This window comes from Populus nigra, chromosome 1 (genome assembly GCF_951802175.1).
Source record: "Populus nigra chromosome 1, ddPopNigr1.1, whole genome shotgun sequence".
Taxonomy (NCBI): domain Eukaryota; kingdom Viridiplantae; phylum Streptophyta; class Magnoliopsida; order Malpighiales; family Salicaceae; genus Populus; species Populus nigra.
The window spans coordinates 27,392,744-27,410,090 of record NC_084852.1 but is presented as its reverse complement, the minus strand read 5'-3'; the positions used below and the strand labels follow the sequence as shown (position 1 = coordinate 27,410,090).

Sequence of the window (17,347 nt, the reverse complement as noted above, 5' to 3'; positions counted from 1 at the left end):
TAAAACGAATAAGGTTTAAAAAAAGAAAGTTAGATTATAAAAAATAAATATAAGATAAAAAAAATAAATTATATTAAGAAAAATATGTATGAGTTTAATCAAAAGATTATAATAATAGGATCTTCTTGATTATAGAAGAGTTCTAAAATCAGAATAAAAAAAGCTTCGTATTTATAAAGAGATTATAACTTGAAGCTCAATCTATGTTTTCCATGAGAAAATATGATTGTAATCATTATTATTATTATTATTATTATTATTATTATTATTAATGAGTTGTTTTCATTAAAAAAAAGGCTTTATATTTGAAAAAATTAATTATTTATAAGGAAAAAAATTGAATTTATTTTCAAGACAAAAACTAGTTTAAATAGGGAAAAAAGTTCTTTTTTTCATGCATAATTTTGTCACATAGCTCCTTGAACAACTTATGAATGTTATCAAAGTTTCCTTAATCCAAAGAGGGATTATAATCGATTCTATCCTTATCTTATATTAGTGAGTTATTAGAAATTTAAATAAAACGAAAGTAAAGTTGTATGAATTTACATCTAATAAGAAGTTTTTTTAAATTGTCAGACATTCAAACTACATGCCTAGATAGTAGCAGAGCCGATTTAAATTAAGGACCATTTCAACAATGACTTAAGGTCCCCACTCAACAAAATGTCCCAATAATAAATAAAGTATATTTGTTAATTATATTTTATAAAATGAAAATTTCTCTCATTTAATAAAAGGCTCCATGTACAAAATTTTAGATTGCCCAAGGTCTTATTTGTCAGACATACATAAAAAAATAATAAAAAAGATATTTCTTAAATATTTTGAAAAGCTTCATTTATAGTTTTGCCCTAGACCTCATTCACCTTAAATTAGCTTTAGATAGAAATTATGGCATGATGACAATATCACACACTTAAAGGTAAACAAGACTTAAAGTTAGAGTAAAGGAATTCAATAAAATTTAAGGAAAACTTTATAAATTTAAAAAAATAAAAAAAATTCTTTTTAAATTGAAAGAATAATAAGTTCAATTTAGTATACTTCTCATAGATCTAGTGATGTTTGTGCATTATACTCCCTGCTCCCTTCCTCATATTTAAACATAAAAATGAATATTCAAATAAAAAAAATTATATTAAACATGCTAAAAATAGGGTTATATATATAAAAAGTAAGTGTTCAAAGAGAAATTCTATATTACAATGAGATGAGCTTTGTATTTTTCAATTGCAATGATAAAAGCTCTACATTTATAGTTCATAAAGAAAACTGTAATTTGAAACCTATGCTATTACAATTACAAATAAAACTAAAAGAGATTGATAATTTTACTATGACTCTTTTTATAATTGCATTCTTTTGTGAGCTGTTTTGGATGTTTTATGAGTTGATAATCTCTTATCTTTGTGTGTTATGGATATTGATAGGTTAGTATTGGATTCTAAAATTTTATTGGAAGCTAATTTAATGAGATATAGCTTGGGTTTGTGGTAGAGAGAAACAATTAAAAGAAATCAAACTAAACCGGAAAAAAAAACCAAGTAGCAAATTTTAAATTCATGTGAAAAAATACTTTTTGGTTCATTTATTTTCTCTAATTTCTTATTTGATTAGTTTTGATTCAAAATTTATTTTATTCATTTCTCAATTCCTAGGTTGAGAGAGAAGGTAGAAAGATGTTGAAAAACGATTGAAGAGAAATAAAGTTATTTGTTGGTAACATTCCAACAATTAAAAAAAAATACAATCTTGATGTCAATGAGTTTCATTTAACAAGATGAGTTACATTATAGTTTTTTTAAAGATTCATTTTGCTAGGAAAAAAAATTAAGAGTTGGAAAATTCTTAGGATTCTAGTTATTTTTTTCTTTTTTGATCGTTTTAATGTTGATTCAATACTAGAAATGAATTTATAAAAATCTCTAGTGTTTCTTAAGAGTCTTTAAGTGGGAAAAAAAGATCAAAATAAGTTTCATAGGTCACATTATCTTTTATGTTTTTTAAATAAAAAATTAGATAAATGACACAAGCATAGTTTTACAAGTTCACTCACAATTACTCTTCTTTGTTTTGGGTTAAGAAATAGCCCATTTAGGTTGTGGCTTAGGAGCCTAGGTTTTTTTTTTAATTTTTTTTTATATTTTATTTATAATTAGTTAAAATAAAATAAATATAATTATATTTATGATTTTATTTCATTAAATTAAATTTATATTTTAATTTATTTCAAATAAGATTGTAATATTAGTAACGCTTTACAGCTTTTCATGATTTTTTATGTTTTCTTAAAGTTTAATCAAAATTAATTATAATTAAAGAAATAAAACTATATGTATGATATTATTTCATTAGACATTATTCAGTTTCACATTTATTTTCAAATCAGTTATAGCAATGTTGGCAATTATTTTGTTAATTATTGTATGTGAACCTATTATGCAGGCTTAATGTGTGTGTGTGTGTGTGTGTGTGTGTGTGTGTGTGTGTGTGTGTGTGTGTGTGAATATTCTAAGAAAATAAATTTCAAATCATTATAGTTATAATAAATATTATTTTAAAAAATTGTTATTATTTTTTATTAAATGAACTATGCTTGTTATTTAAAAAACAAACTTCTTTTGATAGAAAAACAAAACATTACATGAATAAAAAAAGGAGAGTTTGATGACAAATATACATGTTCTTCTTAGTTTTATTTATTATCTTTCTTACTAATATATTTTTTTTGTTATCACCATATAATTAGATAAAATAAAATAGATTTTGAAGAACTCCTTGCAACACGAGATCAGATATTTTAATTTGTATTTATTTTTAATTTCTCAACTTAGTTTTTAGTTAATATTTTTATATATTTATTGGCATATATAAATTTTAATTTATATTATTAAATACATGCATCAATTTTTTAATTTACAATTATTTTTTTATAGAAAATAAACTGCTTTTTTTTATTTTTTTATTTTATGATAAATTGTTTTTATCCCACACGTATCAAATCCAGAGTCAACTGACCAGTGTATCCCTTGATAAAACCCTTGTACGATTCCAAGTACGAAACCCAATTCCCTTTCCCAGACGCAAACTAGTTTAAGTAGGAAAAAGGGTCCTTGAAATGTAATGATTTCATTAACAATTTTGAATAAAGGTTGACAAAAGTTTATACATATCAGTCACAAAGAGAGAAAGAAAAGATATTTAGCAGAATTTAGAAACGATCATTCACAAATGGACTTAGAAAAGTCGCCCCACTAGAACTTCGGGCATCTGACAATCCATGTAATTAACTTCAAACTCTACCTGGCTAGTCAAGAATCATGACGGCCGTGTTTATTTTACTTGAATCTGAGTGCTAGGAGGACGGAGATGGGACTTCAACTTCATGAGACATGAGACTCTTGTGGCTTTTAGTTCATGTCAACATCTCATGTACAGCTACAAGTCACTAATGAAATCACCTTGCATTTTTTCAACCTTTTCGGTGAAATCTCTTTTGTCCTTGCATGCACATAAAGGAAACATCGAATCATGGTCATAAACTTCTATTACATATTTTATGTGCCAATAAGATGCCATTTTCTTCTTATAAATTAGAAGCACGTAGAGTCCCTCCTCAAGCATCTTTCTTGGCCAACACTCTTTATTCTTCGCTCTTATTGATCTTTCTCGGTTCATGCGAACTTTCCTACCCTCATTTAGCCATGGAAGTTGGGTCTGGAAGCGGTGACAAAGCTGGGTTTTTCACTCAAGGACGCTGGTGGCTCAAGGCCTTGCCTGCGAAGTTCAAAGCTAACATGGTTGCTATGGTTAGGAACATAAAGAAACTTGGACAAGATGATCCAAGAAGAGTTATTCATTCACTAAAAGTTGGACTAGCACTTACATTGGTATCAATGTTCTACTACTGTCAGCCACTTTACAGTAATTTTGGTGTCACTGCAATGTGGGCTATCATGACTGTTGTTGTTGTCTTTGAATTCTCTGTGGGTAAGTCTCTGACATTTTAAAAATAGAACTGAAATTCCCTTTCATGATTTTTGACAAATTAATTTTCAGGGGCTACTCTTGGAAAAGGATTGAATAGAGGAATGGCAACGCTAATGGCTGGTGGACTAGGTGTTGGAGCACATCACCTAGCAAACCTCTCTGGACATATTGGAGAACCCATACTACTTGGGTTCTTTGTCTTTCTGCAAGGTATCTTTAACCATGCATGCACACAAAATAAAAATTATTGCACCTCAAAGTTCATATATACTATATTGATCCTTACTGTTACATGAAAAGGTACTCATGTATTCAAAATTATTTTGGTTTTTGTTTGCAGCTACAATATCAACATTTTTAAGGTTCTTTCCGAAAATTAAATCGAGATATGATTATGGGATGTTAATATTCATATTGACCTTCTCTTTGATATCGGTATCTGGTTATCGAGACGATGAAATATTAGAGTTCGCACATAAGAGATTATCAACCATCAGCATTGGTGGTTCTGCTTGTGTCATCATTTCTACTGTGGTTTGCCCTGTGTGGGCTGGTGAAGATCTTCACAATCTGATTGCCCTCAACATTGAAAAGCTTGGCAACTTCTTAGAAGGTATGTATGTCCCCAACAAAGCAGTGCACTGAGTCGTAGTACCAATCAAGTATTGGATACATTCATTCCAATTGTTCCTTTTTAACTAGATTTCACATGCAGATGCTCAAAAATTTACTAAGATGACGTAAAATTTACAGGATTTGGTGATGAATACTTCAAAAGAACAGGGGGTGAAGAGAGCAAAGACGACAAGAAATTTTTGGAAGGATACAAAAGTGTTCTCAATTCAAAAAATAGTGAAGAATCCTTGGTGTGTGTATATCTCTCATCCCCCCACCCCCAAGCTCCTCTTCCTTTACCTATTTACTTGGATTTTTTTCTGATAATATTTTTTATGCCTTCCAGGCTAATTTTGCTGCATGGGAGCCAGGTCATGGTCGGTTCCCATTTCGACATCCATGGAAACTATACCTGAAAGTTGGGACTCTGGCTCGAGAATGTGCCTACCGAATTGAAGCATTGAATGGATGCTTAAATGCTGAAATTCAGGTATAAGAAAGGAAATTAGCTCCCTAGCAGCTATCTCATCTTTGATGTCTAAATACAATGTGATAAGCTACTTTAAGCCTTCGGCATATCATTGTTGCGATCCAAATGAGTAAAGTTCAAGCTTTTATGTATGGGTTAAGTAATAAAAAAATGAATACCAATTAGGAACATGTATATATGCTAAGAAGCACCCAGGTGATTCGTCACATGCTTATCTCTAAATATTTTCTGCTTATTCTTGCAGGCATCATCAGAAGTTGGTAGCATAATTCAGGAAGCATGCACAAATTTGAGCATAGAATCTGGAAAAGCACTAAAGGAACTTGCATTGGCAATCAAAATAATGGTGCAGCCATCTTCTGCAGATTCCCACATTGAAAATGCAAAATCTGCTGCCAAAAACCTCAAATCTTTACTCAAATCAGGCATATGGGAAGACATTGACCTGCTGAAAGTTATACCAGGGGTTACAGTAGCTTCAATACTTATTGATGTGGTCACATGCACTGAAAAAATTGCTGAATCCATACATGAACTTGCCTCCAAAGCCCAATTTAAGAGTGTAGAGCCAACTCTATCAACAGAAAAGTTGCATTCAGGACAAATTCAGAGTGTAAAATCAGCTCAGATGGTCAATTGCTCCCATGTTGTCATCAATGTCGGTGAATCAACTCTGCCTTCCCCACCAAGTGAGAGTTCTTCAGCACGAAACGCTAGCAAGCAAAGGATGGAAGTGTAAAAATATGTGACTATCATATTATGTATAGGGTATTATCAAAATGAATCTAACTATAATAAGAAATATGGCAGGAATATCCTGAACCATGTATTTCAATTTATATCATCTTTTTGTTTTTGGTAAAAATAAATGTCTTTTCTTCAGGATAAGAAAAATACCATTCTTCAGCCATATATGGGCAACTTATATTCTTTATTTACTTGTCATTTTGGTAAATACAGAATATATGGCACATCAACCATTAATAACAACCTTAAGCCCAAAGCAAGGTGATCAATTTGCTTGAAAGTCTTTTTATCTCTTTCATTCATAGCAGAACAATGAGCTAGCGAAGAGCCAGCCAAGGTTATACATATAAAGTGACTGAGGTCAAGATATATGCTCTTTTGTTCTTCATCCATCATGTTGTGCTAACATATCTTTGATTGGAGTGCATGACATGGACAAAAGGATTCCCAAACTCCAATATTATGTGCTTTAAAAAATCCAACTTTTACACGTTTAAATATATATGAAGGGATATGAGATTTAATGAGCTGATTACAAAGAATTTGTCCTTACACTCGAACCTCCTGAAAGATACTTTGACAAAAAGAAAGACTAACAAGAACTCAAAATCTTAACAAAATTTGTAGATATATTTCTGTAAGAACTTTATCATTATCAACAACAAGGTCCGTCCATCAGCATCATCTTGTTGCACTCGAGCATTCTGTAAATCCAAGGCTTGCATCGAGCAATGGTCCCTTCAGGTTCTAGGAGGAAATGTTCTATAACTTTTTTATTTTTTTAACTTCAAATCTTTAACAAATCTTTTGTAGAAGTTTTTTGAGTTTGAATTTTACATAAAAATATCATTATCTCATTCTTGATTTTATTATTTTAATTACAGAAAACAAGAATAATAAGATTTAAACTATTAAATGTTTGGTTATTAAATCTTGAATATTATGTAAAATAACTATTTTAATTATAGAAAAGTGATATACAATTCATGTCTTAAGATGCGTGGATATATATATGATATGCAAATATTTGGAAATTTTCAGAAAACAAGATTTCAACTGCTGTAAAGCAATTCAATTTATCTCTTTATCTGCCCACAGAAAACTATCATCTGGTTTTCTAAGAGAAACATACCTTCTTACATAGATAACCTTAGAGAATAAATGAAGACGTACAGCATGGTAATTGCCAAAAACGTTAACTAGGAAAGGAGTTCATGTCCCCTGTCTTATTTGCCTGCAAATGCACAAATTTCAAAGGATAAAAAGTTCCTTCAGAATTCACACTAACCACACAAAATGAACATGAACAAGTGGTAAGCAGCAAAAGGCGAAGGCGAAACAAATGGTGGGATTTGAGTTGTTTTCCACTAGGACCTGCCTTTGGTTGCTAAATAAATAAATAAATAATTTCTCCTTTTTTTTTTTACGTACCATATATATGGTTGAGAAATTAGAACCAACTTTTCTAAGATTTGTAGGAGCATGTATCACTTTACTAAATAACCCAACTTATCATAGTAGTTCACCAGCCTTTCTGGGCTTTGACTTCTTGTACCTGTCAAGATATATTTAATTATGAAAGGCTAGCTTTCTGTTGCTTTCATAGAAAGAAACATGCATCAGCTAGCACTTCCAAATTTACTTAAATCAAAAGCAGATTAATATTCATGGCGTGGACTATATGCAGAATTCAATTATATTGCGGATCGATCAGTTTATTAAATCATGTAGAGAGCACTATAAAGTAAGTAATTTGTTTTATCTTTTTGCCTTGGGATTCACTTTTTAATCAAAAACCTGTTAACATTCCACTTAGGTCTCGAGTCTCGACCATTAAAATATCAAATATTAAATTAATTGTCCGACCATTTTGATTTCATATATTTAATATGGTGCCAGTATTCTCGAATCTATCACTGGCTGTGTAGGATAAAACTAGAGACGATGGCTGATGTTAAGAATCATATATATCAGGGTAAGTAATACAGGAAGCTAGCTCGGGCAGGTCGGCTTCGAAGTGAAGGCCCAGGTAGCAAGGCTCTTCTTACATCCTTTTCAGGGACAACAGTGATGGGCCGCTACATGTGTATAGTTACTGTATTGGATAATAACATTTTTCTTATATAATTTGGATGTCTGAATTTTATGGTACTTCAAACATGTACTTTATGAATTTAGATGGATGTATTATGAAAGAAAAAAAATGAGACTCTTATTATTTTTTATATTTTCTATAAAAAAAATTCATATTTACATCTTGAAATGTAAATCAAGTAAATCTTGAATAAATATGACTATCTTAAATTTATATGCTATCACTTGACTTTGAATGCTGTAAAACATATTTTTAGAGCGGAGAAATATGAGAAGGTAAATTTAGCAATATAATAGGATAAAATATACCCATTATGTCCTCTTGTTGTACCCATTTTGGCATAAACATTTAATTTGTTACATTTATGTTGTGTTTTTAGACTTTAAATAATACTTATGTTACTCGCGCTCCGTCGTGGGTTAGATATTTTTATCTCTTATTAAAATAAAAGTATGAGCCCATTTTTTTAATGTGGTATCTAAAGTGGATGACATATCATCCACCCTATTTTTTGAAAAAAAAAAATAGATGACGTGTCACCTAATTTTTCTAAAATCTAGCAACTATAGTGACCGGGAAATCAGTTTAGATGGTTTTTTTACCTCAAAAAACTATTTGCAACATTTTTGACTCAAAACACTCTAGAAGTCGTGATAAAATTATTAATAAACTCTAAAAACCCAAAAATCCATCCTAAAACAAAAATAAATTCTGAGCTCATATCTTTTTTTTAGGTAATTGCAATGTAAAAAAATCACCTTATATGATCTCCTCTCATCAAATAAAACCATTTAACATAAAGATTCATTGTTTTGATGGCCAAAATCAGTGTTAATGACATTTTCTTTCTATCCTCTCTCAAACCACAAATTAAAAAATAAAAAAAATAAAATTTTATACAAAAATATAATTGATAAAATATTAAGGTACCACTCATTTATAGTTTCTAAAATATGAGAACCAAATTAAACATTTTGTATTAACTTTGAAACCATCATCCATTTATCCATCACCCATCTATGGTATTTTTTCTATTTTGATTCTTAATCTTTCAATTTCATTCTTAGTCAATAAATTTTATTTAATGAGCCTTGAATTTGACCCAAAAAAATATAATCACTCGAAAAACAAATTTAAAGACAAAATTAAAAAAATAAAAAATTTGCTCAATCCATCCACAATATATGTGAGAAGATGAACAATGCAATCTTCCATAGAAAAAAAACCCACACTTTTTAGTTTTCTACTTAATTAGTGAATAATTACAATATTACACGAATTCTAATAATAATATGTGATACTAAATATTCAACTTATATAACAAAAACATGCAATTGAGAGGAAGGAAGGATAAATAGTGCATGTAATCAGCTTATCATCAAGAGTTGATCATTGATTAAATTTTATGCTTATAGTCAAGTGTCCATTTTGATAGTGTGGTGAGATATGATTGCATTTGCGTTTTGTTTTAATTATAGTTTTAAAAGTGTTAGGTTAATTAATAAATTATAGTTTTACATGCATCTCACTTTTTTAAAAATTTAGTTATAAAAAGTTATAATTTATAACTCTTTAAAAAATATTTTTTTCAAATCCCAACTATAAAATCTAACTCAATGCCAAACCCACACAAAATTTAAAGTGTAGTTAGTTAAATTGTGGAAAACCAAACATCTTTCGAATATGATTGGAGTTTCACTTGTCAGGATAAGATCATAGCGGTATCATATGTACAAGGAAATAAAAACATAAACAAAGGTAAATAAATACCAATAAAAATTATTGTTTTTAATACTTGAATTGAGACATCATGCAAATTAAAAAAAAACTAATACTTTAATGAAATATATATTCCTTATGGATTAAAATTGACTAATGTGGATGTGACTACCTTCCTCTAGGGATCGATTTTTTTTCTTTAGTTTTTCGGCCAATAGAGGTTGCTTCTACCATAATTTTGGTTTGAAGTAAAAGTATGACTATTGAATAAGAGAGAAAATTGTTGCAAATGAATAATGAAAAATAAAGAATAATTTTTTTTATAAATTATAACATTATTGTATTATGCTTTTGTTAAAAAAAAACCTACTTTCATCACCGTATTTTATGTAAATAATAACATTTCTACTATAATTATAATAGAGCATAAGTACTTATGATATTTATAGTATTCATAGATTTAAGTTTCATGAGGCGAGTTAGGGGGCTTACAAGTTTTAAGAACTTTTAATGTTGATATGAACAACTTGTTTCTAATTGAAAGAAAAGTGGGTTTTCTTTTAATATTCAGATTTAACTCGTTAGTAATATTTGATGGGTGATATTTTTATATGAAAATATGTTTATTTAACAAAAAATATAGAAAGTCATATTTTTCTTTTTTGGAATACAGAAAGTACTACAGCTTATAGCCTCTAGGTATTTATAAATTCAGAGAAACTTGAATTGCCTGGAAAGAAAAGCAAATTGGGAATCAATGAAGAATACTCGACGGACTGTTTATGGGCCTAGGTGTGACAAGGAAAATGGAAGTGGCTTCCTGTGGCTAAAAAATATGTGCCTAGTACTTTGGTCCCTCGTCTATGATTTCAGTCAAATTCATGGTAGCATCCTAACAGGTTGTGAGTTTGGGCTTTAATGGAAACCGCAGGAAACCATCCCAATTTGGACCAATGGAATCAAATTAATAGTAGTTTTTCTCGGAAAGATATAGTTAGGCTATTTGAAATTCAGTGAATGAAATTGAATTTATAGAGTTAAATCAATTTTTTTTTATTTAAAATCATTTTAAACATGTTAATTTGAATTCGAAACGGAATTTGATTCATATAAAAAGATGCAAAAACAAACCAGAAATGAAACCATCTGATTTTAAAATTAATATAAAAAATAACATTTCAAAAATTTCTATTTCTTTCTCTGCATAATACGTCTTCCTATATGGTCTTCATTCCTGCTGTATAATGGCAATCGGAGCCTAACGATTTAAAATAATATCAAAGAAATGGATTGCAAGGAATAGTTCAACTAATTAGGTCTTAAATTTGGTTTTTAATGGGTCACGAGTTCGAGTCCACTCAAAATCATTGAAGGCTTACATAATCATTAACTTCAGGGCTCATAAGATTAATTGAGATGCACATAAAATGATTCGGACATCCATGTTAATAAAAACAATGGATTGCAAATTCGTTCTGAAAAACACATAAAAAATAATGTAAGAGAGCGACATTCAGCATCATCTTAGTCTTCTCTGAAGAATATTGTGACCCCAAATCTGGATCGACGATTCGACCAGCAGAAATAAAAAATGACAAATGCAGATGTAAGTTATGGCAGGAACTAAGATAAATTTAGAAACGCGACTGCTTTTTTCTGCCGATAAGACAATAGTCTTTTATATATATATTTTATTGTTAAATTTGTATAGATGTTATATATATATAACCTAACATCTATACAAATTTAACAATAATAAAAAATTAATTCTATATATTCAACTAACATTTATATAAATTCATCAAGAACAATTAAAATTTATGGAAACAATCAAACACTCTATTATGCAGTAATAGAGTAAAATTGAGATAAAACAATTAAATTTAATCTTATATATTCAATTAACATTTACAAGGCAAATTCAACAATAACAATTAAAATTCAATAAAATATTCAATTATTATGGCAATACTAACAATAAAAAAGACAACAATTTTTTTTTAAAAAAAAACTATAGACTTTAGGAATGAAAAATGCTTACCTTAATAGTGTGTTTATTTCTAGACTTTATCTACGTACAATACAAAAAAAAAAACAAAAAACAAAACAAAAATATATTGTTAATAAAACAAATAAAGATGAAAAAAAAAATCATTAAGTATATTGAATCACAATACATACCTTTTAATTTGTTGAAGATGAAGATAGAACTAGATTACAAGAAAAAAAAACAAGAGTTTGAAATGGATGAGAGAGAAAAAACGGATGAGATGAAATGAAGGAGAGAAAAAAATGAACTGAAGGGCTCTCAGTGGGCTTTATATTGCCATTTTTTCCAATGACCTTACCGACGGACAATTAAATAATATTATTTTTAATTATTCCATCGGTGAATTCACTTTAAAATTTTCAATTTCACACTAAAATTTTTAAATAACCCTCAAGAATTTTCACAGTCCATCGATACGGTGAAATAAGTACATGCGATTAGAGATGCATTAATTACCCGCGCTTTGGAATTCACATTCTGTCGGTGATTCCGAGGACTTCACCGACATAGGAGGTGAACAGTTCCCATCCTTTAGAAAATACCAACGGACTCATTCCATCTATAAAGACGTCGGTGATTGTGGCATATGCAGTAAATATTTTACAACTCTCTGTTAAATATCAACAGACTCATTCCATCTATAGAGACGTCAATAATTGTCGCATATGCAGTAAATATTTTACAACTCTCTATAAAATACCGATGAACTTAGTCCATCTGTAGATCCATCGATGATGTGCACAGTGCATGACAAATTATGTTTGTATTGCCTATTTATTCTCCCTGCAAAGACTTAAATTGCAAATTGCCCGCACAACACAATAACAACAACGAACAATTATAAAATAAATATTTCATGGTACAAAATTTCATCCATAATATTACATTATAAAAAAATTCTTTACATTTTCGTGTTCTAATAGTTAGTTCGAATTTTCTTCTTCTACTTCTTCGTCATTTGAATCGTCATAAGCTCCATCGTTATCTTCAATATGAATATTCTCATCATCTTCATCGACATGTGCTTGTCCGCTGGAGCTCAGAACAACATTTAACTCCTCTATGTCAACATTAACAAGACTATTATTGAAAACATGAAAATTTGAATTTTCTTCTAATTCAATTGAAGAAGCAACTCGATATGGTTCAACTAACTCACTAACTTGAAAGACTTCATCTTGTACACTTGTGTTTTCATTCTCATCCTAAACAACCTCGACATGACCCCTGTGTTTCATTTTTAAAATCGATAACCAATCAACTCTTGATCGGTCCTTTCTAAAGGAAGGGGTTATTTGTAATAAACTTTTTGTCATTGCTTTGCGAAAATAAAGATATCGTTTACGTTGCTGAGTCTAGCTTTTGAGTTGATTTCAACTAGACCATAGTGAGGATCTACTTTGATTCCTCTGTCAGTGGTGTCATACCAATAGTATTTGAATAAAAACACTCTAATCTGTTCGTTATGATATTGCAAGTCGATGACCTCTTCTAATTTACCATAGTAGTCAACTTCATACTCACTACAAGTCAATTACTTAACACAAACACCACTATTATATGTCTTTCTTCCATGGTCGTATTCTTCAGTATGAAACATTTATCCATTGACAAAATATATGTTGTAGCACTTAACTTTTCTTTCAGGACCCAGACTTAGTAAAGATAATGAAATAAGCAATACTCCTTCCCATTTGATAAACCTTGTATATCAAGTACAACAATGAACAATAAATGAGAATTCTATAATGAAATACAGTAACTTACAAGAGATAATGAGTTTGTGATAGTACTTACATGTATTTTGAATTACGTGGCAAATTGTTCATCTTGTAATCGAAAGATTTGGGATTCGGTAAGCTATGAATTATTGGACAGTAAACATTGTTGATGTTGCCTACAAGGTTTTCAAAATTATATGAGTTTATGATATTACAATATATAAATAGTACATTTTTAACAAAGTTTAAGTAGTACATATGCTTAATAAAAGGTCTTAAATAGAACATAATTGTGTACTTGTTTGAACTCTATTTCAGACAAATATCTTTTCCTTACGATATTTTTAGGTATGGGTCATCCAAGATTGGAGAATACTGACAAGTTCCCACTGGAAGGCATTTCACCACCATCATCATATCGTGAAACGTGGTTGATTCTTATTTTTAAATGAGGTTTAAAATAGTATGAGATAAATGTTGAAATCTCCTCAATAATATAGGCCTCAAATATCGAAGCCTTAACATGCGCCTTATTCTTAATCTTTTTCTTAAGATTGAACAAGTACCTATATGGAATTAAACAAATATTTTTCAATTAAGAAAAACAATGAAAATACTTTATGAATTACATTGTATCTGTAATATCTAACCTCTCGAATGGATACATCCATCTATACTGAACTGGTCCTCTAACGTTTGTCTTTTACGGTAAATGTATGGGTAGATACTCCATCTAGTTAAAAAATGATGGAGGGAATATCATCTCAAGTTTGCATATTGTCTCGATGATATTCATTTCAAGCCACTCAATGTGATTTGTCTGCAACTTGCTGGAGCATATATCTCTAAAGAAATAACTAATCTTTGTGAGTGCATCCCATATCCCCTTTGGCAACAAATCACGATAAGCTAATGGAATGAGTGTTTGCATAAACACATGGCAGTCATGACTCTTCATTCCATATAATCTGCATTCCTCCAGATTAACCAACCTTGATATGTTGGAGGCATGCCCACTGGAAAAACACAGACTCTTAAACCATTGGTAAACTAGTAGTTGTGTATTTTTCTCTAACACGAAGCTTGCTCTGGGTTTTACGACTCGTGACCCATCAAAAACCAACTCTATATTTTTACGGTTACAAAACAATGCTATATCCATTAGAGCTGTGATGTTGTCCTTTGTCTTCCCCTTTATATCCATGACGGTGTTGAAAATGTTCTCAAACATGTTCTTTTCTATGTGCATGACTTCAAGATTATGGTGAAGGAGATTGGTCTTCCAATAAGGAAGCTCCTAGAAAATACTTTGCTTTACCCAGTTGCAGGTCAAACCAGAACGAGGAAACTACTGCTTACTAGATTGAAAACCAAACACAAACTTAGCCGCATCTGCATTAGGTTCTTCTTCTATAATTGAACATTGACTGGCATTACCTTGATCCATTGTTGCGATGTCGCGGTCGCATAAATTAATTACCCTAGCTTAAATAAACAAGATAGTATAGAGCAAGGAAGAGGTTGATCCCATGAGGAAGGTTTAGTTTAGATTTTTATGTTATATAATATGCAACTAGAGGGGTTGTGGAGTTATCTATGCTATGTTATAGTAAACAGAAAGAAACAATCAATGCTAAATCAAAGAAAACCAAAATTTATCAAGAAAAAAAAACCTTGGTCGTAAGTAAATGTCCACCTATATAAATAAGAACTGATCATGGAAACGAAACGTCAGTTTATACTCTGAATATTTATCTTTTCTTATGTTGATTAGTTAACAGATTCGTTGTATAACTAATCCCAACCATCAAACAACCACAGTGTTTGTACTAGTAATTTAATTCAATGGTAGCTTTAAGAACTGATGAGTTGATTAATCTAGACAACATAATTGTCCGTAGTCCATGTTTGATTTGATCGATCGAATGTTCTCCCTAAGATTACTAATCTAGATTTGCCACAATTATTAATCTTAGTTGCTTGACAAGTTTATATACTACAACTCTGGTTTTGATAGCAAACTTAGCAATAGATTATTCACAATAATAACTTAGAGTTCACTCTAGCAATCAAAATAAAAAATCATAGGAAATAAGCGTAGGAGAACAAACATATTCATTCATCATATAAACTAAAAAGAAAAGATAAAATAAATCTCACAGTTCTTGAAATCCGAAGGTTTCCATGTCCTTGCAACTAAGAAAAAGAATTTAGCATTGCATGTCTGTTGAACACCAAATCAAAAATAAAAAAGAATGTATGAATTCAGGTTTGTGGAGGAAAAGGGCATTTTGTCTCTCTTGGCTAGCCTCCCCTCTTCTTTTCTCTCTTTTTTTTTATATGAAAAGAAACCATAATATCTCTTTCCTACGAAATAGTCCTTACCTAAGTAGACAATTTACATTTAAGTAGTTCACTAACTCTTTTCCTAAAAAAGGAGAAATAGCCTTGCATAAAATCCTCAAACTTTGACTTTAGACTTATAAGAGTTAAATTGCCGAAATAAAGACTTGGATGTCAGTTTAGATGCTTTAGGAAGTAATTTGGACTTGTTTCTTTATAAAACCTGTTTGTTGGTAGAATTCATGTGGCATCTTAGAAAAATTATATCTATCTCATATGAGCTCTTTTTCTACTGACATTTGGTAGGTTAATAGGTCTTCGAGTAAGGAATCCAACAAAAATGAGTTTGCATCAATTGGACTTTTGTAGCTGAAGATATTCAAGTCGGAATGGATGAAAGGCAACACTGGCAAAACATGAGATTTGTCTTTGAAGGCTACGATCTCTATGATCTTTCTTTTTTTATTTTTCTTTCCATGTATATATACATAAAGATATGGATGTTAGCTTTCTAATTCCACTGGAATCACTTAGTTTCAACCTCTAGAGCTCAAGCTCTGCACAAAACATCGATCGGTGGTCAAATCTGCCAATTATCTTCAATTTACTTCTTTTTGAATCTTACATCCAAAAGTGCATTCAAAACATAAAACAAAGAATATCAAGGCATTTTATATATAAAACATAGGCAAAATAATAGGTAAATATGGGTAAAACTATCAAATAATATGGTTGTATCATTCATTCTCATTGCATCCATAACCATAATCATGTAAGGATTACTGTTGTCATTTACAACTTCATGCATGTTGCTAGCATTAGAAGTTGACCCAACCATGCTCTCATTATGAACAAATAGATCTCCTTGTGTATACCAATACACGTAATCCTCCATAAACCTCTCGTGTAAAAGATGCATCGTTACAACATCTGGATGTAGATATTTTTTTATTTTTACACTTCTTACATTGACACCTAATACCACCTCTACTAAAATTTCTCAAAATAGATGTTGCAAAATTAATCAAACCCTGAACCCTATTACAATAATCCATCATTTGCAATCCTTGTGGTGAATCTCGATACATCCATAAACAATCATCCATGATTTCTATCAAACCTCTATAAAATAATGTTGACAACATGTATTAATTAACTATGTTAAGTAAATAAATTTGCAAAAACATTGGTTTAACTCGAGATTATCCAACAAACTAATTAAAACTTCTCTTAAATATTCATTATCAATTATCAACGTCCATACAAATTTATACACATAAATTTACAAAAATTACAACTCCGCAATAGCATTGATAAAAATTAAAATGGTCTCGTTAAACAAGCTATTATTTATTTCATCACAACACATCTAATTTAGTAATTCGACATATGTTTCAATAGTTTACAAACAAATATAATTTTACAAAATCTAAAACAAGTCATAATAAGTACAAAATTATAAATTCATACTAAAAGTTTGTTTGAGAAAAAAAAATAAAACATGTACATACACTAACAAAATACATATACTAAAAAAACATTAAATAATAATAAAATTGATATTTTAATATTAA

General features: G+C 30.0%; 1 protein-coding gene across 1 annotated transcript; it reads left to right on the top strand.

The window, feature by feature from the left end:
• The first annotated feature begins 3,643 nt into the window (after nucleotides 1–3,643).
• On the top strand, nucleotides 3,644–5,860 carry LOC133680976 (aluminum-activated malate transporter 2-like). Its single transcript, XM_062104052.1, has 6 exons — nucleotides 3,644–3,993; nucleotides 4,063–4,203; nucleotides 4,334–4,606; nucleotides 4,747–4,859; nucleotides 4,955–5,098; nucleotides 5,343–5,860. The coding sequence occupies exons 1-6, from the start codon at nucleotides 3,708–3,710 to the stop codon at nucleotides 5,835–5,837; spliced, it is 1,452 nt and encodes a 483-aa protein (XP_061960036.1). The 5' UTR covers nucleotides 3,644–3,707; the 3' UTR covers nucleotides 5,838–5,860.
• Nucleotides 5,861–17,347: the final 11,487 nt, after the last annotated feature.

Excerpts from the sequence above, each read along its gene's own strand:
- LOC133680976 (XM_062104052.1), top strand. The coding sequence starts at position 3,708 with ATGGAAGTTGGGTCTGGAAGCGGTGACAAAGCTGGGTTTTTCACTCAA. Across the intron at positions 4,204-4,333 it reads GTTCTTTGTCTTTCTGCAAG|CTACAATATCAACATTTTTA; the intron begins GTATCTTTAACC and ends TTTTGTTTGCAG. Across the intron at positions 4,607-4,746 it reads GCTTGGCAACTTCTTAGAAG|GATTTGGTGATGAATACTTC; the intron begins GTATGTATGTCC and ends TAAAATTTACAG.